General features: G+C 33.7%; 1 protein-coding gene across 4 annotated transcripts in view; it reads right to left on the minus strand.

Moving 5' to 3' along the window:
* The window catches only part of Gpb5 (Glycoprotein hormone beta 5), a 161099-nt gene that overhangs the window by 15720 nt on the left and 122406 nt on the right, over positions 1-22973 (minus strand). For all 4 annotated transcript variants that reach the window (XM_075369018.1, XM_075369020.1, XM_075369019.1 and 1 more), the window contains 2 exons: positions 20017-20313; positions 4045-4241 (listed from right to left, as the gene is read on the minus strand). In XM_075369018.1, coding sequence (XP_075225133.1) covers positions 4045-4241; positions 20017-20313 — 494 coding nt within the window. The remainder of the gene's footprint in view (positions 1-4044; positions 4242-20016; positions 20314-22973) is intronic.

Below are 22973 nucleotides of genomic sequence, written 5' to 3' on the forward strand. Positions count from 1 at the left end.
GTATTAATTGTTCCTCTTTTATTAACAACTATCGATTAAAAAAATACTTTTATTAACTGAAAATATTACTACCGTTTTACTGTAAAATCCAAATAGCAAGCTGCTACCTTCGCTTTTATTATTACCTTACGCTTCGTGAAATCTGAAGTACTGTAATATTAGAGAAGTAAACGAAGATATATTAGAACAGATTATACGCTTACTCTAATCGATCTTCTGGCCATACAATACGAGCAACAGTTAAAGTTTGTATCCGTTTTATTTATTTAATTTATATCAATTTTAATTTGAACTCGATAAACCGGGTTCTAGCGTAATATTTTTCAAAATAAAAATTTTATTATAGAATAGTTAAATTTATCGTAAAATGTACTATTCAAAACGTTACACTATTCGTTGTTGAATAAGAAAAATATCCGATTTTTCTTTTGTAAAGATCCTTGTTGTTTTCTATCAAATTAAAGGGCTGCTTTTTTCTACATTTTTTTTATTAAGAATCTAATTCAGTAATATTAAAAATAAAAACGACGAAGAGATGAAATTATTTTTCTGTTATACTCGTACATGTATACATTTTAAATACGATACCGGTGGGATATCACGAACAAAAAAGCTCTGAAGATTTTTAAAGGGGAAACTTTTCCTCCAGTATTGAACGCATAAAGAATATCGAATGACAAATTTTGAAGTCTTTTAAATTTCTGAATTTTGAAGTACTTTTACGATAAAATTTCGAATTCCTACGTTTCCATTTGGTTTTTTCTGACTTTATTCGTACGATTTTACTTAGAATCCACAAATTTTGTTAAAAACTTTTACGCGCGTATTATCCATTTAACAAAGTTTTTTTACGGCAAACAAAAAATAATCTGTTTTTCGACCCTAATCTTTGTTTTTTATCCAGTATTTCTCGAAAACGACCAAAAATACAGTACTGAGACGTACTTTTTTTTTCAATTTTTAGGTCAGATCTCATTAAAAAAAACCTCAAAATTTATCCTTAATTTGAGCCCCAAGAATTATAGTTTAGCTTAATTTTACCGAAGGGATGGAAGTCAGGCCGAAATCTTTCCTAGCAGACAATCTAAAACAAAAGCCGACAAAAACTAAAAAACAAACAGGGGGTAGTTTCCGCCTTTCTTTTGACTCTGTATAGTACTCGTAAAAAATTGAGATTTAATACGATGAAGGTATACTTAAACAAGTGTTTTACGTTTTGGTACTTTAAAAGTTATTTAAAATTACTAAATTTTAAATAAATCAAATTTAGTGGTGGTGGAATATTCATCATCATTTGGACACAGATTTTGGTTCCTATCTCGAAAACCCTTTCACCAAAAAAGTTGAATTTTGGCACAAATATCTGAACTATATATATATATATACAAAATTTGACTGACATAAGACTGATATTTGACTGATTTATTATGACAAAATTTGACTGATATATATATATATATATATATCCCAGCTTCGGTCTGATTTTCGAGCCCATCATACAAGATAGAATCACGGTACTCCTTTATTTTTAATTTTTTTTTTGCCTTTTGAATAACATCGCCACCAAATTAGAACGACTGATAAAAGTAAATAATTACTCCGATTGAAGCCCCAAAAACAGGTGTCTGAATAGAAACCCGAACTTAAAATATCAGTTTTTTTAAATTTTAATCTTCAACGTTGAAAATCCAAACGTATCTAGTATTAGTGTAGACGACATGAGACCTTTTCAAAAAAACAACAGTCTCATGGTATCCGAATTTAAGATTTAAGAATTTTTAAATTTTACTTTCCCGTCTACAGCAATAGCTAAAGAAGGTAAGTATTGTAATCGGTACGATTTAGGCATATGCGGTTTTCACCGGATCTTAACGTTTTTGACAAGTATGGAACCCAAAAAACTAAAAGACCGGATGGAAATTTTTTGGATGTTCGTATGTACGTTTGTGTGTTTAATGTCGCACACCTTATATCGCCAGAACTACTGAATCGATATTTACTTGGATAGATTACTTCTGTATATCGGGCATTGGTGCCGTTAAATTTGCAAATTAAAAGGTAAAGGGGATGAGGCTATAGAGCAAGGTCACCCTCAGTATCTCGAGATTTCGCCGATTAAGGCTTTATTTTTCTTAGGCGCATTTGTTAACGATTAAAAAATAATATCTGAAAAAACTTTTCAAAATCGCACTCCCACCCCAAAAAATTCTGTAAAATAGTGGCTAAGCGGATATACTGCGTCATTAGTACCCCCTCTCACCACAAGGAGCGCTAGTGTAGCGCTGATGAATAGCTGTAAAAAAATATTATTATTAATAAAAATAATAAATATTTTACATTAAGTCGTGTGTGTAAACCGTGCATCAGTAAAAAGCCGCGTGACGGGAAGGTCTTGCAGCTTTTTTTAATAATTTCTGACATCTTATCTGTTTTTTCAAGTCCTGGTATTATTAAAAGTAATATATGAGGTATCAGAAGGGTCAAGCGGAACCCAAATCGCTTTACTTTTTTTTCAATTAAACTTCAAACGCAATATTCTTCCCCCTAATATAATATCGCAACTTTGGCCTGATTTTCGACCCCATCGGGCAAGACGGCTTCACGTTACTCGTATATATTTTTTTCGGCAGACTAAAAATCTTACCCTTATTTTAAATAAATAAGCTGAATAACTCGACTTCATTTATTTTCTTTTATTACAGTCCGTATGATATTAAAAAACCAACATAATTCTATTGGGTCAACTCGTTAAATATTTCCTAAAAATTTTTATACTGATATCTAAAAATAGAACGGTTGTTTTGTTAAGAACTCATTTAAATTTTTTAAACACTGACCCATAAATGCGATAACAAAATTTTATTAATAAAATTTAATACAAATAAATAATAATAATTAAAAAAAATAAGTATATTCTGACAACAAATAAATTTTATTACGAAGCGATTACATTCAAGGAATTTCAAACGCGATAAATATTACCGGTAAATATTTTTTCACTCGTTTATTTCAGTTAACGATTTTTCCCACAGTCGTATTTCAAGATTGTTCTGATGCAAAGCGGGTCGCAAGACTAATTGTAGTTCATATTTCACTGTTAAGGTCAAATTTATATCTGCAGACAACAGACATTACAACAGACAATGAAGTCATCGAGACAGCAAAACATATACCTTTGTTCCTCTGCCGAGGTGTACTTATTTTTGCTTATTATTATAATAATAAATTTATTAATTATAAATTTACTCTAATATAAATTTAAGTTTTTTAACTTAATTTAATTAAAAACCGGTGATAAATGGATTTAATTATCAAATCGTTGTTTTGATCTGCATACAAATTCACATCTGACTAGATTCAAAGGCGCCCAATATGTACGCCTGAACGAATCGATACAATCATCCGTTCGGTAAAATGTCTTGTCGATAATGTCAGTATAAAATGGACTAAAAATATTTGTTGTTTCTGTTACGATATGTGTTTTATACGTTCATTTTTTATAGATTTAAATGTACTTTCATTCGGTCAGGAAGATCTTACTGAGCATTCAGTATTGAAAATAAACAACTAAAATCCAGACATTAAAATTCATTTAAAAATAAATATGATTTACATTAAACTGAAATAATTTTTAAGTAAGCAGATTTGAATCAAGATCTTTTAGCATAACCGAAAAGCTGATCGATGATGATAAAACTGCCTAATTAGATACTGCACACACACACACACACACACACTCAACCTACAGAATTTTGAAATAAGATTGGAGCGTAAGAAATTACAGATGTAGTAAAATCATAGATACGGAGTTAAGCTTTTTTACACCTAAATACGCGTGCTTCCAAGTGAAACAAAAAATATACATTTATTTGCTGTCAGATTACACCGATTCAATATTATTGATAAATCAATAATAATAATATTATTTAAAGAAATAATAATCTCAATAAATTAATTAAAAATAGAAAATGATATATTATATATTAATATTATTTATTTTCTAATATAATTTCGACGATTTCATCAGTCGTTGGCCGCCTATACCTTACACCTTCGCAGGATGCTTCAGATGATTTACAAACCAGACACCTGCAGGAGACAGCTTGTAAATACTGATAAAATTCTGTCCCCGGCTCGACTCCTTCTTCGCAGTTGGATAACGTCACCGTAGCTAGTTCCCGTGAATCGAACAGACATACCGGATGGAAACTTCTTTTGTAAGGAAACCTCCAGTCAGATATCTGAAAATAAAAATAATAATAATAATACAAGAAATATTTTATTTTCTGATATAGTATAAGACGGCTACTGCGAGCTTACAAATTATTACACAAGAAGACCGTTAAGCGGAAAGTACGAATGTACTCGTATATAAGTAAAGAATTATATACAAAGTACTAGTCTATTCTTCGAGTAAACTTTTGACGTACGTGATCCCTATGACCATCACAATATTTCCCCACCCCTTGATCGATCGTAAAAAAAGTTAAATTCCTCAATAAATCGCATTAAGATGTCATCGTAAAAATCTTTAAAAAAGATTCGGTTCATCAAACGTTGAAGATATCGAGCAAAAAGGGATAAGTGGAGTGAAAAAAGTAAATAAAAAAAAAAAAAAATTGAGGCTGATTATCTCCCAGCCTTAAGACTCCCGAATACAAACCAAAGCGGCGCACTAATTAAATGTAATCATCTAATTAGTCCAAGAATGTGACGGAGTCCAGAAACGACAAAAAAAATCTTATGTGGACATCTGATGAACATTATCCACGATGTGGAATTTAGATATGAAAAAGTAAATGGACAATAATTTTTTGCCAAATTTAAAAAAAATGGAAAAAATAATATATAGGTTAAAAGATAACAGCAAAAAGAAAGAATACCACAAAAAAAACTGTTTCAGGAAAAGAAGAAATTAAAACCTGGTGATTAACAAACGTTATTCCATTTTCAATCTGTATGCTCAAATCACGATGAATAAATCTGACAAACATCTAAACAAATGTGGAAACGATCTTTTACGACTATGATATTCATATTATCAAAACTTCTATTATTACTGACATGAAACGGTCTGAACTTAAAAGAAATGTTGTTATTCATAATAATACAAAGCTCTACATTAAGACAATTGCAAATTCAGAAACTAAATTTAATGATGTAAACTGAAAGCCTTCTTAAGAAAATCTGATGTGAACACCGCATGATTTCCTTGTACGCCTATTAAATTACATATACACATTTTTATAAAATGAAAAGTACATAAAATTTTATTTCGATAATAACTTCTGATATTTTTTTCATTTTTTTTATTGTCATTATTGAATTTTTATTTATTGTACAATATTTTTACAATCGAGGGTTAATAATTATTAATAAATCGATATTTTTAAATCATAAAAAAAAGAGATGAAGTCGTATTTGAACCGATGCGCCTTTCCTTTGTAAGATCAAAATATTTCATTAGGCTATAACTCTGGAACCGATAAAAATAAGTACCTCTTACGATGTATCGTTGAAAAGCTGTCGATGAGGGGTTATTACTGCAGTTAAAAAAAGTCCAAAATACAATTTTTTTTTTTTTTTTTTTGCTTGATAATATCATCGCGTACGCTTGAAGCTTGTGGGTGGGATATGGAAGTGTATGAAAGATGCTATGCCTGACCGAGATCCGAACTCTGGACCTCGCCGTATGAAAGGTCAAGACGATACCACTCCGTCACAGAGATCGGCGATTATAATATTTTAGTGAAATTATAGTATTATAATACTACACTAAAAATCTATGTACATAAAATAATGAGTAAAATTAGTGATCTTATATGTATGTAATCTTTCACAAAAATATAAAAAAAGCTTCGATCCCAGAACTGTATACCAGTAGTTTCCGACAAAACTTGAAAAACAATAGGAGTTAAAAAAAAGTTTTTTTTAAATTTTGCGTAAATTTATTTTGTTAAATTGTTTGTAACCAAATAAAATTTTTAGAGAAATTAGTTATGAGGAAAGTGAGGCAATAAATAAAAGTACTGATGTGAACACCACATAATTTCCTTGTACGCCTGTTAAATTACAATTTTTTTAAATATATTTATATTTTTAATTACATATTTCTTTATTTTTCTCATATTATTTTTGTTGTTATTATTGAATTATTTATTGTAAAACTATTTTTACATTCACAGGTTAAAAATGATTAAAAGTCAATATATATATAAATTTAAAAAAAGGAAGTCGAATTCTTACCTTCTTCCTCTTATAAGATCAAATAATTCCTTAAATAAAATTTTATTGGATTATAACTCTGGAACCGATGAAAATAAGTACTTCATATGAAATATCGTTGAAAAGCTCTCGATGAGGGCTTATTACTGCAGTTAAGAAAAAGTCCGAAATTCAATTTTTTTTGGATTTTGGGCTTTTTTGGACTCTTTTGGCCCATTCAATTGCAATCAAAAGGGATGGTGCACAACTAGATGTTACAACAGTCGTAAATCCAAAAGTTGAACATCCTACGGCTAATCGTTTTTGAGTTATGCGAGATACATACATACATACATACGTACAGACATCACGCTGAAACTATTCAAAATGGATTTAGGGATGATCAAAATGAATATTTCCGTTGAAATCTGAAAACCGAAATTTGTCGCGATTACAATACTTCCTTTACTTCGTAAAACGAAGTAAAAAAGTATAAAATTGAAAAACATGATTTATATTAAAACTAAACATACACGCACACACACACACACACACACACACACACACACACACACACACACACACACACACATATATATATATATATATGAAAGTCATTCAATAATTAAATACAAATTGTTGTGGAGCCAAAACTTTACAGCTGTCCTGGAAGTATCATAAAAGGGATACTTTCAGAATAGCAAGTTGGTACCGCTGAGATGATCCGCTATTTGAGTAAAACTGTTATAACCTCAAAATATTTTATGATGCGGGTTTTGTTTGCGAATTAGTAGAACAGCGTGCAATGATCTGTTTTTTGCTTCGCCAATGTGAAAACCTGCTTAACATTTACTTTCGTAACAATACGGGCAAAGTTGAATAAACTGTAGGGAAAAGCGGGTAAAAAATTTTAAGACGGTCGAAATTCAGTTTCTGAAGAACACCGTTCTGGTCGTTCAAATGAAGTAACAATTCCAGCGCGTGAAACTCGCATAAATTCTTATTATTGAAGAATCGGGACGGTTGAGATTACAGCTGAAAAATTACAACTAAGTGTCGGGTCGGTTCGTAGGATTATCACCGACAATCTCAAATTCCGTAAAACAAGCGCAAGATGAGTTCCAAGAGAACCGACAGATTACTATAGGGAGACGAGACCCGCATATGTGCAGAGCTAAATCGACGATATCAGCAAGAAAGTGACTTTTTAGCGTAGTATTCTAACCTTTCAAGAAGAAATTCCGAAACCGACCGTCAGCAGGAAATACCATGTTTAAAATCTTTTGGTAAGATGTTTTAAAAGGCCCGGTTTTTCTCCATTTTCATAAAGATCAACGAATAGTAAACGGCGCATACTACTGCGACCTTATCGAGAAAGTGAAGTCAACCGTGTTGAAAAAACCGCCCTGGATCTCAGCACAAAGGCATCATTCTCCTTCAAGATAACCCTCGCCCTTACACGCTCACGGAATTCGAGAAATTGCGTCAGAAAGTATTAACTCACCCCTATACAATCCTGAGTCGGCCCCTTCTAATTTCCAATTATTTGGTACGCTAAAAGAGGCGCGCGCGTTACGCGGTAAGACGTTTAATGGCAATGAACACGACGAAATAAATGTTCTAAACCGGCTACGACATCAAGACAAAGATTTCATTCAGAAACGGGATAGCTGTAGAATATTTATCTTATTGTAGATTACGTTGAAAAGCGGAAAATTATTAAATACACCGTATAATAAAAAATAAATAAATTTAGACGTAGTCGGGTCCGACCCTTGGCGATTCCAATTCCTGGCAGGTTTTACAAGTGGTTTGCCGTCGCCTTCACCATGCGGTTAATTGAAACCCAACCGCTAAAGAACACCGGTATCCACGGTCTAGTATTGAAATCCATATAAAAGCAACTGCTTTTACAAGGACTCGAACGTTAGAACTCTTGATTTCGAAAATGAATTTATATAAATATATATCCATGTCCTGGGAGGTGTTTGCCAAAGTAAAGGTACCGATTTAGGTGAAAAAATAAACAAAAAAAAAAAAAGGCTCGTATAGATAAATACTTTTATCTCGTTTCATTATTCCTTTGTCCGTGATTTTTTTTTTAAAGAAATTGTATATTTTAAGAAAAGATTGAATGAGATATTTACCCAACAATATCCTTTAAAAAAGAAATAGATTTGAAATTTTACCTTTAATAATTTCAACGAAAATTTAATATTTATAATCGTTAATAGCTCTATCTGTAAATATTAATTTTATCGAATTATATTTTATTAAAAGAAATTTTAAACCTGTTATTGAGAAAAAATACCGCTTCATTTGTTAAAATCGATCGATAAACGGCTGAGATATAGTTGAAATTTTACAAGTGGATCGCGAAAATTATATGTTCTGACGGATTTATACCGGTTCTATTATTACTAATTATAAAAATTATTTTTAATTTAATTAGTGAAGGGTGTCAAATTATAGAGATAAAATTAATAAAAAGTTTTCTAATTAATTTAATTAAATTTTTGTAGCCGAAATGACAATGAATAACGGTGCAGATTTTGTTTTGAATATTTAAATAAGATTTTTAAAAAAAACTAAATATTTATGACCTATTTAAAACGTGTTTTAACTGTCCAAAGGGGGTGGTCGATGAGCAGGAGAACGCAAAAATTTCTCTTCCCGCTGCACCACTCATTACAACCAAGAGGAAGATGGGGCACTTGAGTTTTGCAAGAACCACTCCTGTTCCCGTCTCAGTAACCGACAGTCATTAAAAAATCAATTGTTCAATTAACACTGGGTTTTTTTGCGGCCACATAATACTACGTTTTCATAAAATCAGTTCGGTAAAGATAAACATATACAATATAATAAAGATTATTTTACCGATGATTTATTATCGATTGTTATTCGTTAAATATAATTAAATTAATATATATTTTGAATTAACAAAAGCAAAAATAATTTCTCACTTTGTAAAATGAAAACGATTTGTTAAAAACAGGGAAAAATTGTCTAAAAAAATTGGAATTTTTAACTTATTTCTAGGAATATTAGTTTACTATTTATAATTTTGACTTTCTTGGCTGTAGTAGCTCTGTTGCTGCTGAAGCAGCATATCGTCGCTGAAACCAGAAAAGTGTGTAAGTACATTTGAGTAAATTTTACAGGAGGGCCACAAAACTATGTATTTTAAAATGTAAATTTTGTTGAATACTTAAAACTTGTGAATATGATTTATATAACAAAATAATTAATTCTTAAAAATATTTATTTTTTTATTTATTATTGGAGTTACATATATTTTTACAGGAAAAACTGCACGGTTTATGTTGTTTCACGCTTTTCCTAAGAAACGTTTTTATCATTATCGACATTATCTAAGAGTAAAAAACGGTATTAGGTAGGTTTTATAAGAAAGCTACCTATTGTAACGGGTACCGTGAACAACTTACGGAAAATTTCGTCATATCTTCGCGTTTCACATTCCCCAGACACCAAAACCATCGTCAGTTCAAAAGTTTATATATATATATTTTACTTTCTTGTTGACATAATAAAGGCCGTAATTTTGCGCCAATCACTTTCGAACTGATAAATAAAATATAACGACGTAAAATATCGAACGAGTTCGTTATCGGGTAAAATCGGACCGTGGGGGTGGAAATGAGGGGGCTTTTTCGAAAAAACAAAATATCGCTATAACTTTCTTATCGAGTAAAATATTGAATTATTTTTAAGTTTCTACTATTCTTCGGATAAGGACTTAAAATTTATTTTAAGTAAAGTTTTCGTTATCACCAACCGTTAGCCCGAGGGTGGAAAAATGGGGTTTCGAAAACAAAAAAAAACCATACCTCAATTAATAGACGCAGTATCGAATCGGTTTAAAGCGGTCGTTAGTCCTCTAAATATTACCTAGAACTTTTGTCTGAAACAAGTTTTGATATGGCCAATTCTTACGGCAAGGGATGACCAAAATATTGCTGGAATTGTAAGAAGATTCCAGTTTCACATGAAGAAACATGTGAAACGTTTGTCGCATGCAACCGTTGTCGTATCGAGTAAATTTAAAGTTTTTCTTAACTTTAAGGTGGAAATCTTTTTTAATCCGTACTTGGCACCGGTGAAATCTACCTCCGCCTTCCGGCGCGTCGAAAGGGATTTTTTTTTAGTTGGAATATTTATTTAATAACATTTTGAAACACGTATTGTCTGTGAAGGGAATAAGTATATGAAAATTATATATATATATAATTGTGTATTATACTATACCATTCATCCGATTGCAACGAAACAACACTTTGGTGAGTTGTGCGCACGCCCGCAAAGCTTTCTGAATTAGTTTGGATCCGCTAGGTGGCGCTGGGGGTCGCGATATTTCGAAAAATTTGTATTTATGGTTCGATTTGGCTCATATTAACATACATTAGTTTAATCGTATCAGCATGGCCCGTTGGTATATATAATATAAAAATATATAAACAATAATTCCGCTTACCGACCGACACAATCATTATCCTGGTTGCCCCGTGGATTAGTCGGGCGTTGCTCAGTAATAAACGAAAACGTCAGTTAAATACTGCGGTCGATAAAAGCGTCTCGAACAACTGAAACGCTTTTATTCGACTAGACGTACAAATGTACGACTTATTTTATAACTTGACGATCGATTTTTATATTTATGGAAATTTTATTTTATTTTAATTTTAATTTACATCAAATTAATATGGGAAGTGAATACTTATATACAAGTTTATCAGATGTTCCTGAAGACGAGAAAACCTCTGAAAGCGCTAAAAAATAATAATTAATTAAATCGGTTGGTAAGCGGAATTATAATTTATATATTTTTATATACATTAGTTAAGTGAAAAGAAAAATATTTGCGAAAACTATACCCGCTAGGTGGCGCCGGTGTGGAGATATTTCCAAAACAAATATATAAACAGACTTTATATATATAAAAGGCAATGGTCGTATGTGTGTCCGCTATAGGCTAAAAAACTACTGGACCGATTTACGCGCGGGAAAAAGTGGAAAGGCAAAATGGAAAAAGGGATAAATTAAAAATGGAAGAAGGGGAAAAGGAAAATAGGTAAAGTGGGAAACAGGGGAAAAGGGAAATAGAGGAAAAAGTTAAAGTTAAAGGGAAATAAAGTAAAAGGTTAAATTTTGTGAACTTCCGTAATGTTCAGTTTTTTAATGTTTTATCAAACTTTCAATTGTGTTCATTTAATCTCCAAATATATATATATATATATACTCAAATCTAGCAATAGCGAAGCATTTCCGGGTAACTGATACAAATAAAAAATAGTATTTACTAATAAAATAGAAATTGAATCTAATATTACACGTTCAACTTCGGCATAATTTTTCTAATGATGAGGGAGTTCATCGTAAAAGGCAAGATAATCTGAGTCCAAACTTTTTTTAAAGCTTATAGGTGATTATATTTTTCTTTTTTGATTTTTGTACACTTCTGATATAGCGGTGGCAGCTTCTCCATTTCCTGTGGTCGTCTGGTCAATTATTGATCGTCTTGTGGTAATTTTTATCCAGTTTGTGTCTGTATGTTTTAATTTATATTCTATTTCTCCATCAGGTGTATATTTAATCTCTTTCAAATCTGTTACTGTCGTGTCTCCTACCTTGTGACCCGGTCTTATTGAAGAGTAGTATCACAGACCGGAAAAGTCTTTAAAAAAAGTGCGATAAAGGTACTGTACCTTATAAGGAAAAGGTTTTTTCTTGCTATTCGGCAGTGGAGTCAGTACATAATCATGAAGAATTATTTTTTTTATTAATTCCGATATTTTATTTGTTTTGCAGATTGCGACTGTTATCGTAAATGTTATATGAAGTAGCTGTCGAAAAGGATCAAAATGGACCCAAATTGTCTTTACTAAAGGTTATGATGTCTTTTCATAACTATTATGTTCTAAATACGGTAAATTTTGGTGATAAAAAGTCATTTGGTAAACGGGAGGTGATGTGAGATCCTATATTTTTTAATAAAAATTTTAATTTTTTTCAATTACAGTTCTTTTTAGCCTACCGGGTCGGTCTAGCGGTTAATTCGTCGTCACAAAACGGTTAACAGCTGATTTTCGAAAAGTTAATTGTTTTTATACTAAAAGAATGAATATTAAGCGGATACCGGTGTAATTTGGCGTTTACCACTTCTCAAGAACGGTCGGCTGAGTCTATAAGATTACACCTCGTTTATACGTTACGCATATCATTCTCATCTCATCGGGCCGGGGGGGGGGGTTGCTTATTGTTCATTAGTTGAATAGATTGCAACGTACACAGAAAAATAATAAATTAAAACGATGTCAGAAAAATAATTGTAATTTTACTACTACGTAATTTTTAAGGTAAAAACATTATTTGATAAGACTGCCAAACGGATCTATATTTTATTTTACCGAACGTTTTAATTTTTTTCGCATTTGTACTCTAAAAATTGCATAATTAAGTTATTAATATTTAAAAATTAATTAAATTAATATTATAAATTAATAATAATATTAATTTTTAATATAAAATATTAATAAATATAAAATATTAAAATATGAAATATTTTAATATTTTTAATATGAAATATTAATTTTTTAATACTTAAAAATTCTATGTTGTATTTGAAATAAAATCTGTCAAGGGTAAAGCCAGGAAAATAATGTAACCTTTTGTAGGGTTATCATAAATAAATTTGATTATGATTTATAATAATAATATACGTAATAAATAAAAATCCAAATATTTTTAAATATAAGATTCAAAAATAAAAATAATTTTTAATTACAGAAAAGTAAGATATAAACGTAAATAAGAAACTAGATTAATTAATATTCGGATACCGCAACTGTATATTACATATTTTTTTTATCGATCGAGTTCGTTGTGTATTATTATTTTTAACAGAGTAGTCTTGGTCAGCTGATGAATGGCCCTTCTCGAAAGAAACACCGGACAGACCTACTAAAACCTTAATGAACTCTGTTTAAAAAGAACAACGAGAACAAAATAAATGAAAAATATACTAGAGAAGAAAAAAGTAAACTAAGAAAAATGATCAATTTCAAAACTTTTTGTTTGCCGTTAACAATTTGATACAAAAACAGTTTGTTACGTATTTCCAATTACCGTTGTTAGATGCTAATAATTAGTATTTTTTTTTTATTTTAACCTAGTAACATCTGTCTCATACATAGAAATAGATATTAACTATTTACGTCAAGCCGTTTCTAGGATGTTAAATGAATCAGAAGCGAATACAATACACATGTACATATCTAGGATCCTTCATTTTCAGCGCAAAAAGTAAAATTGTAATAGAAAAAAATTATATGTAATATCAACGAAAATCTTCTTTTATTTTCAAGCTTATAACATAACATTATGTTCGAAAAACAATATCGTTCGTATGTCCACCACGGCTTTACTCGACTTAGTCAAGTCTACAAACAAAATTTTACGTAACTTTTTCGCACAAATCAGCTGGAATACGCGTCGAACATTGGCTTTCAAGTCATCAGTCGTTCGCCGTTTATCGCTATGGACTTAAGGTAATCCCAGAGAAAAAAGTCTAAGGGAGTCAAATCACACGATCTTATTGGCACATTGACATTAAAATTTCGTGAAAATATCGAATCACCGACCTTTTGACGCAATAATTGAATCGTTTCAGCAGGCGACTGGCATGCGGCACCAACCTATTGAAACTACATCCCATTAAAATCAAAATTTTTCAAATTTGTGAACAATAAATCACGAATCGCAGGTCGATAGCGTTCACCATTTACTGTAACAGCAAGTCCTTTCTCAATTTAAAAAAAATGGCCCGTTAAAGCCACAAGTCCATAATCGAAGCCAAACAGTGAATTTTTTCGGTAGTAATGATCACCACTGAATGATATGCGGTTTGTAATCGTATCAAATACGGCAATTTTGCTTTTTTAGAAAGCCATCGATCTAAAAACGAGCCTCACCTGAAAATATGATTAAATACAAGGAAGTATTACAATCGCGAAAAATTTCGGTTTTCAAATTTCAACGGAAATATCTATTGACTAGCTTCGGTGTGACGTCTGTACGCACGTAAGTATATCGCATAACTCATAAACGATTAGCCGTAGAATGTTGAAATTTTGGATTTAGGACTGTTGTAACATCTATTTGTGCACCTCCCCTTTTGATTGCAATCGACTGAACCAAAAATGTCCAAAATCCAAAACATTTGGATTTTGGACAAATGTTTTGTCCAAAAATAATAAGCCCTGCAGTAATAAGCCCTCATCGAGAGCTTTTCAACGATATATCGTAAGCGGTACTTATTTTCATCGGTTCCAGAGTAATAACCAAATAAAGTTTTAATTAATGAAATATTTGGAACTTACAAGAGGAAAGCGCATTTGTTCAAATCAGACTTCACCTCCTTTTTTAAATTTTTTTTTTTAATTTAAATAAATTAACCTCCGACTGTAAAAAAGATGTTTACGATAAATAATAATTTAATAACAATAAAAAAAATTAAAAAAAATGAAAAAATATCAGAAGTTATTAATAAAATAAAATAGGTGTACAAGGAAGTCATGTGGTGTCCACATCCGATTTTTTTCTTTAGCGATTATATTCCATCTACAGTAAAATTATTTTGACGATTAAGACTAACTCGGTCAAAGGAATCAACTGGGAGCCGAAAGTCTTTACTAAGAATTTTGATTTGTTTTCCCCGATTCTATTTTTAATATTACGTAATTTTAAGTTAAAAAGGTAATTTGATCAAGCGGGTCAAATAGGAGCAAAAATATCTTTATTGACCATGTTGATTTTTTCGAAATTGTGGATAAAATGTGCTTTCTATACGTGGTAAGGCGATCCAATAAAAACACTATTTTCACTATTAATAATAATAATAAATGATTATAATTATTAAACGATTACATTTAATAATAATATTATCGATTTTTATTTAATAAAATTATTAACTTTACGGCTTTAAATGTGTTTTAATTTTTCCTTCGTAAAAGCCGAATAATAATAATATTTAACATTTTTATTTAAAATTAAATAATTTTCTTTTCTTTTACTGTTATCAAAGAGCAGACATCAACAGCTATAGTCGTCAGTCGAGTGGAAATCGGTAGCGTATGAAAAGATGCCACGCCTTACCGGAATTCGAATCAGAGACATCCGCACGAAATGCTGAGACGCTACCTACTCAACTATGGAGGTCGGGAAAGAAATTTTACCTAAAAACTTAATTTTATTTTATTATTTCCATTTAAAACGCTTGTTGAACATAAGGTACAACGCCGGGAAAGTTTTGTAATCTTTTGCCGGCTTTTTTTTATTTATTATTAACAGACCCAGCAACGCTTCGCTATTGCTACATTTGAGTATATATAGATTAAATGAGCACATTTTGGAATATTTTTTTTTTTTTAACTTCCGGAACCACCGTTAGATATTGCTTCAGAGGATGAGATGAATGATTTGTAGCGTTTGTGAAAATGCCATGCCTGCCTGACCGGGATTCAAACCCGGGACCTCCGGATGAAAGGCCGAGGCGCTACCAATCGTGACACGGACGCCGGCCAAACATTAAAAAAACTGAACGTTACGGAACTTTACGAAATTTAATCTTTCCCTTTATAAAAGTCAGAACGTAAATAAATCCGATCGTCTAAACAGCACAACCTATCGGCTTTAATTCAAAATACTCTCTAAACACGGTAACGGGTCAAAATACCCGTAACTCTTTCTACCGGTCGGATCAGGATTTCAATGGCTTTAAACATTTCTCCCGTTAAAGCCCGTCAGGACTAGGAACGGAAGAGGCTGGTTTCTTCCCCTACGGGATTTGGATGCTTTAAACATTCTCCGGACAACGCGAATCGTTTTGCGAAAACCCACGCGTAAATCGGCCCGGTAGTTTTTTAGTCTATAGCAAACGCAAATACGAACGTTGTATTTTTTATATATATATATATATAGATAGATAGAAGAAGAAAGTCTGTTTGTATATTTGTTTGTTTGTTTGTTTCGAAAATATCTCGACACCGGCGCCACCTAGCGGGTATAGTTTTTGCAAAAATATTTATTTTCGCGTAACTAATATATATTCTGAATACGAGCCAAATCGGAACATAAATACAATTTTTTGAAATATCTCGACCCCCAGCGCCATCTAGCGGGTCCAAACTAATTGAGAAACTTTCGCGGGCGAATGCACTTCGGTTAAACTCACCAAAGTTTCATCGCAATCGGATGAATGGTATAGGAACGCATACGGACAAAACAAACAAATATTCATACAAATATATATATTAAGAATATCTTTTTGTTTTTATAACATTAAAATGCAAAATTTATAAATTATTAACATTTGGCAACATATGTGATATAAAATATGAAATAAATAATATACAACAGCTTACAAGATTCGTTACGTAATGATATTTATTTATAAAAAGAAATACCGATGTAACAAAATATTCTTTAGTAAAACAATACTCGTCACTTCTTAATACGAGCATTCAATATTCTGGTAAACACATTATTATTTGTGTCGTAACTTCTAAACGTGCTCGAATGAAAAACTGTAGGCTTTCAAATCAAGCATTACGTGAAGTCGCTCTTACATGTCGTATTTATACGTTATAATTTTAGATATATTTCGATCGTAAATCGGTAACAGTGTAGTAGAAATATCCGCGATGGTTTTATGCCGACAAATTATTAGCGTAGTCGTAGATTCGTGATATTAATAAAGAAAAGCCGATTGATGTTTTTTTTGTGTTATAGATATACCTTAATAATTAATTAACTCCGTATTTTCAACGATAAAGTTGTGATTTTAATTATTTATTTCTTTTCTTAAAAGAAAAATAATTAAATAACTTTTATAATAATCTATTTAAACGTAAAAGTTTATAAAAATTAGCGTAACCCTTTAGGGAGGAGGTATTGTACTAAATTATAATATTATTTTCTAAGTTATATAAAATAATTTAAATTATCTCAAATTACAAAAATTTGAATTATTTAAACAAACTATTACGTTTGAAATATCTATTATCCCTGAAATATTCGTTAATATTTATAATTCACCGTATTAAAAAAAAAAGAAGAGTTTATAGTTTGAAACTGTAAAACGTCAGAAATGGATTATATCGTAATCGTAAGGATAAGCTACTGACAAAGATCGTGGAATTACATTTCCGTCGGCGCTTAAGTGTTTGTCGCTTAAATATATAAAATTAAGACGAAGAGAAAATTTGAGAACGCTTGAGAGGACTATATATATAATTTTTTACACGAACGATTACATTAGTAAAGCCGAGTGAGCTACAACCGTCTCAATAAGCGGCATCGAGCGCAGTGTGACACGAAGGGTTATGTTGGGATTCCATTAAATTATAAGAATATTTCGCGCTAATTGAACTATCGAGGCGTAATAAGTAATATCGTTTTAAACGGTTTCATTATTATACGGATTTGAATACTAGATCGTGGATACCGGTGTTTTTTGGTAGTTAGGTTTCAATTAATCACACATTTCAGGAACGGTCGAACTGAGACTGTACACTGGACGCCGTCTCAGTGATGCACAAACTTATGAGGATTGCTCGATGGACTACGGGTTGTCTGGCCGTCAAATGTACACGGAGTACCGAGGTGTGTTTGAAAGCATGATCTGTTACGCGGCGCCCGTTTGGGCGCAAAGGTTGGATATGAATAGACTTCTTCAAAATTTAAGGATTGTCCGGCGCAGAGCCTTAATTGTATGCACTGGTGTTTTTAAAACAGCCTCCTACGAGGCTACTACCGTGTTGGGAAAGGCTTTCCAAATGGATTTAGCGGTGAAAGTTCGGACAGCCATGTGGAGATTGCGGAAAGGCCGGGAGGCCGATGTATTTGGAATGCGGTTTCGGGTGGGGCCAATACCGGAACGGAACGGTGATCGCAATGCACCGGGTCTAAATTTCGTTCGGTTGCTCATCTCCCGCCCGCGGAAGAGGTTGCAGAGCCTTGCGATGGAAGCGTGGCGGCTGGAACGGGACACGACGACTGAGTGAAAATCCTTGTACAAGTTTATACGGGATCTGAGGAGACGGTACGCCTCGAGTTCGTTTTTAAGAACAACGGGTGCCCAGGTGCTCACCAACCGTGTTACTTTGAACCGATATCTGTTTCGGCTTCCGCCTGGCGGCTGATGAGCTATGCGTCTGCGGGGAGGTCCAGTCATATGAACACCTGATGTTTGACTGCTCTGCTCTTGGGGGAGGCCAGAAACCGAGCCACCCTGGAACTTAGAGGTCAAGGGGAAAATCGGTCGTTCACAAACGACGTGGAGAGAGCCGCATTGTCAGACCGTGTGGGAGTTCCTTGATGCGGTTGCTTTGTTCAACCGACATCAGTAGTTTTACTTAAGAGAAAGACTCCTACCGCACTGCTGTGGGAAGCTAACCTAGAGATATAAGGATGATCACCAGCCAATTAAGGCTCCAAGCCCTTTAATACGGTAGACAGGTACTTTCTGGCATTCAGCGACCTAGGCGTGGCAGGTAATTGCTGTCTAGACGAAGTAAATTGTAATATATGGATGTCATATGTATTTTTAGTAGTTGACGGGGTGACCTACCCGTTTTAGTAAATATATGGCAAGTGAGAGGTTGGGACAAGTAAGGCGGTGGTGTATGGCACCGCGCTTAGTCCGCTCGTGCTGTTACGTAAGCTCTAGGAGCTATTTAGTCGCTAAACTGTTTCGAGACTCCGTAGCCGTTTATGGCACAGACATTCGGTCTTATTCTTTAGGTCGACCGAATGGGGTGGTGGCGGGAGAAATGCCAAGAAAACCAATAGCGAAGTTAAATTAGAAATTTAACTCTAGAAATTGATACTAACGAATCGAGATTTTTCGCTAGTGATCGGTACATTCCGGTGCCTACTCTTTGGTTATAGTTCATTATTTTTGAAGAAAAACAATCGCATAAGTAAAGCCTACCGGAATCGTCATCGTAAATCAGCTGATTTCGAAGTCGAGAGTTCTAAGGTTCAAATCCTAGTAAAGGCAGTTACGTTTATACGGATTTGAATACTAGATCGTGGATACCGGTGTTCTTTGATGGTTGCATTTCAATTAACCACACATCTCAGAAATGGACGACCTGAGATACACAAGACTACTCTATTATATCGATATATAATAATATAAAAAGTATATATACCTGACCACCATGAGACATGTACTAACGAATCGGGATTTTCCACTAATGATCGGTACATTCCGGTACTAAGCTAAGGGACACACACACACACACACATATATATATGTCCTATCCTACTAAAGGGCATTTGTGTGTATGTGTCCCTTAGCTTAGCAACGGACTGTATATATATATACAGCACACATATATATATCCTATCCTACTAAAGGGCAATTATGTGTGTGTGTGTGTGTGTGTGTGTGTGTGTGTGTGTGTGTGTGTGTGCGCGCGTGTGTGTGTGTGTGTAGCCAATATTAACTTTTTTTTTTTTTGAGCTTTCGAAGTATGATACAAAACCCGTTTAGAAATAATGTCACATATTTCCCACCCTTAAATCCTATTGACTTAAAACTTTGGAATTTACATAATTTAATAAGTAATTTCATCGTATTAAAGTTCAACTTTCTTCGATTGCATACGAAAAGTAAAACATTAAATCCGGTGAAAACTGCTTAATGTCTCTTGAAAAATTATCGCTATTAAAAATTACTGCTTAATCTAGCAAAATCTAAAATGAATATTTTTTTTACGTACTAACCTCTCTAGAATCGCAACGACCCCAGCAAGACATAACGCTGATCGTATCCCAGCACGTGCGACCTTGCGAGTCGGCTTTGGACACCTTACTGTTATACACCCGCTTGTGACAGCCCAATATACTGTTCGGATCGAACGCAGCCCCCGTTTGTTGATCTTGAATACGGATGCTGTTCAACTGCTCGCTGCTGATGTAGGCCCAGGCTGATACCCAAAATAAACACGTAATCAATACCGGGCTTCGAACTGATACCATGGTGTTAGGTCTCGATATTAGAAACTTGTTCGGACGAGCCGGCTGAAACAATTCCAAAAATTATAATATTAGAAAAATATCATTTTAGGGTAATCTTTAAAAAGCCACCCGACAATTTTTACTCTACAAAATGTTCGATGCATTATAATATATATTTCTTTTCGTTCGATTAAAACTTGAAAACGTTTAATTTTTTTACAATTTATCTTATATTCTCCATTCTTTTCTGTTCTTTGATAATTGCAAAAATACCGGATCAAAATATTTACTACATTGTTAATACAACTTCAGTTACACATGCGTTCACAGTCAAAAATCCGAAAACGGACGCCGATACAAGGTACACATACCAGGATACAAGGTAAGGCAGATATTTTTCTGAGACTGTACTAGACAACGGTAATACGCAGTTATCACGCGACTCTTTGTTCGTAATTTGCAGCAATACAACAAGCACGACGTTTCTACAGGCCGAACACATATTTATTGCGGAATATTATTTAATCATAGTCTTATTCTGCCAGAATGATTTTACGTCGAATTCGCCGACGGTACAGTAACAAACAGGTCGACTGTTTTTCGTTTAGCGCCTAAATTTCGTGAAAAAAGAAATGTACTTATCGAAGTCCATCGGTTTTAGACGATTACGGTTGCACAACATTTATCAGTCGCTTTTACGCTCTTCAGGAAACTTTGCGGCAAACCTTCTCGATAGAACTGACTTCCGGTTAGGGTCGTTCACAAGGAAAAACTCAAGTTAATCCCTATCAAATTCAATTAGTGTAAGAATTTGGGGAACCCGACTTTTATAGACAAATTAATTACTATATATGATTCAAACGTTTCATTCTTAATGGTGTGAATGTTTCGGGCGACTTTTCTTGTTAGATGCAGAACGGTTTTCCTTTTTGAATCGTTAAAAGCTAAAAGAGTAGAGTATTCGTTTCTGAGAATTCTCAGAAAGGTCATTGAATTCTCAAAAAGTAGGTGATTTTGTTGAGCAATTTTGCGATGAAGCGTGGTCTGACCCATTTTTTTCCGCAGAAACAGCCACTACAGGATATTATTATTATTATTCGGCAATTATTTAAAATTTTGAAGAACTATAGAAACAGAGAGTAGTACGGAAATGGTGGTACGGCGTCAAAAATGACGTCATTCCAAGATGGCGGCTGTCCGCCATCTTGGATTCCAAGATGGCGGCCGTCCGCCATCTTGGAAACGTCACTTCTGACGTCACTAATTCAAGATGGCTGTGGTCAGCCATCTTGGATTGTGACGTCATTGACGCCGGTACCCCGTCAGTGTTGCCAACTTGATTTATTTTATGTCGACAGCGAGTCAGTGTTACCAACTTGATTTATTTTTTGTTGACATGTTTATATATTGAAGAAATATTTCAAAGGTTGGTATCACTGTTGTGTGGCGGTCGATTTGAATTAAATAAATAATATTTAAAGTGAAAAAAATTCTGTCGGCTAGAGGATTCGAACCCGGTCATGACGGGACGCGACCGACTGACGCCTTAAACCAATCGGCTGCGGTGACTCCCTGATGTAATGAGTGAAAAATGTTCTACGTAAGCTGTGAATTTTAACGTAACATCAGTCTGTACACACACACACACACAAACACACATGCACACACACACACGCGCACACACATACATATATACACACAAGTGAATATAGACGTACCTCGAGGATGATCCTGGTCGTCCAGGCGATGACGTCGGGAGGCGTAACCTCGAAGGAGAGAGGTTCTCGTCGTAGATCGTGCACCGGGAGGCGGTGGCGGCGATGTCTGCTGCGACACACAAACACACACGCACACACACACACGCACACACATACATATATATACACACAAGTGAATATAGACGTACCTCGAGGATGATCCTGGTCGTCCAGGCGATGGCGTCGGGAGGCGTTACCGCGACGGAGAGAGGTTCTCGTCGTGGATCGTGCACCGGGAGGCGGTGGCGGCTGTGTTTGCGTGCGTGCGTCAGCGGAGTGACGTAGAGGTGTTTACCGTGCGAGATGCGGCGCTCGACTGAAGAATTGTGGGACCGACGTGGTCTGAAGTTGTCCGATTGACCAATCGCAGCGTTGGAATTCGAATCGGCGCATGCGCACTAGCCGTTAGTGCGTACGTGCCCACACATCTGCTTATCAACATCCGCAATCGGTATTCCAAGAATCGACAATTAATATTTATTTTAATTGCTTAACAACATCTGGTTGAGCCAATTATTTTTTCTTATCAAAGCCATAAATTATTATTATCAATATTTATTTTAATTGCTTAACAACATCTGGTTGAGTCAATTATTTTAAGTTCTTATCTACTAATCACATCCGGTCGAGCCAATTATTTCTTATCAACGCTATAAATAATTTTTTATTGTTATCGTCATTATAATTAATTCCGCGAATTGAGCCAATTATTTTTTATCAAAGCCATAAAATATTCTTATCGTCACGAAAAATAATTCCAAGAATCGTATTTGCTATGGTACAGTAATATTAATACACACATAGCCACCGTTTCTATACCATCGTTGCAGTCTCCGATACACGATTGCCTATCCTGCCCCTTCCCTCTTCATTTTCTCTCTTCTCTCTTTCGAGCCGTTTTTGTATATGAATCGGCGCATGCGCACTAGCCGTTAGTGCGCACGTGCGAACTGGAACGTCGTATCT

This window comes from Lycorma delicatula, chromosome 6 (genome assembly GCF_047948215.1).
Source record: "Lycorma delicatula isolate Av1 chromosome 6, ASM4794821v1, whole genome shotgun sequence".
NCBI lineage: Eukaryota > Metazoa > Arthropoda > Insecta > Hemiptera > Fulgoridae > Lycorma > Lycorma delicatula.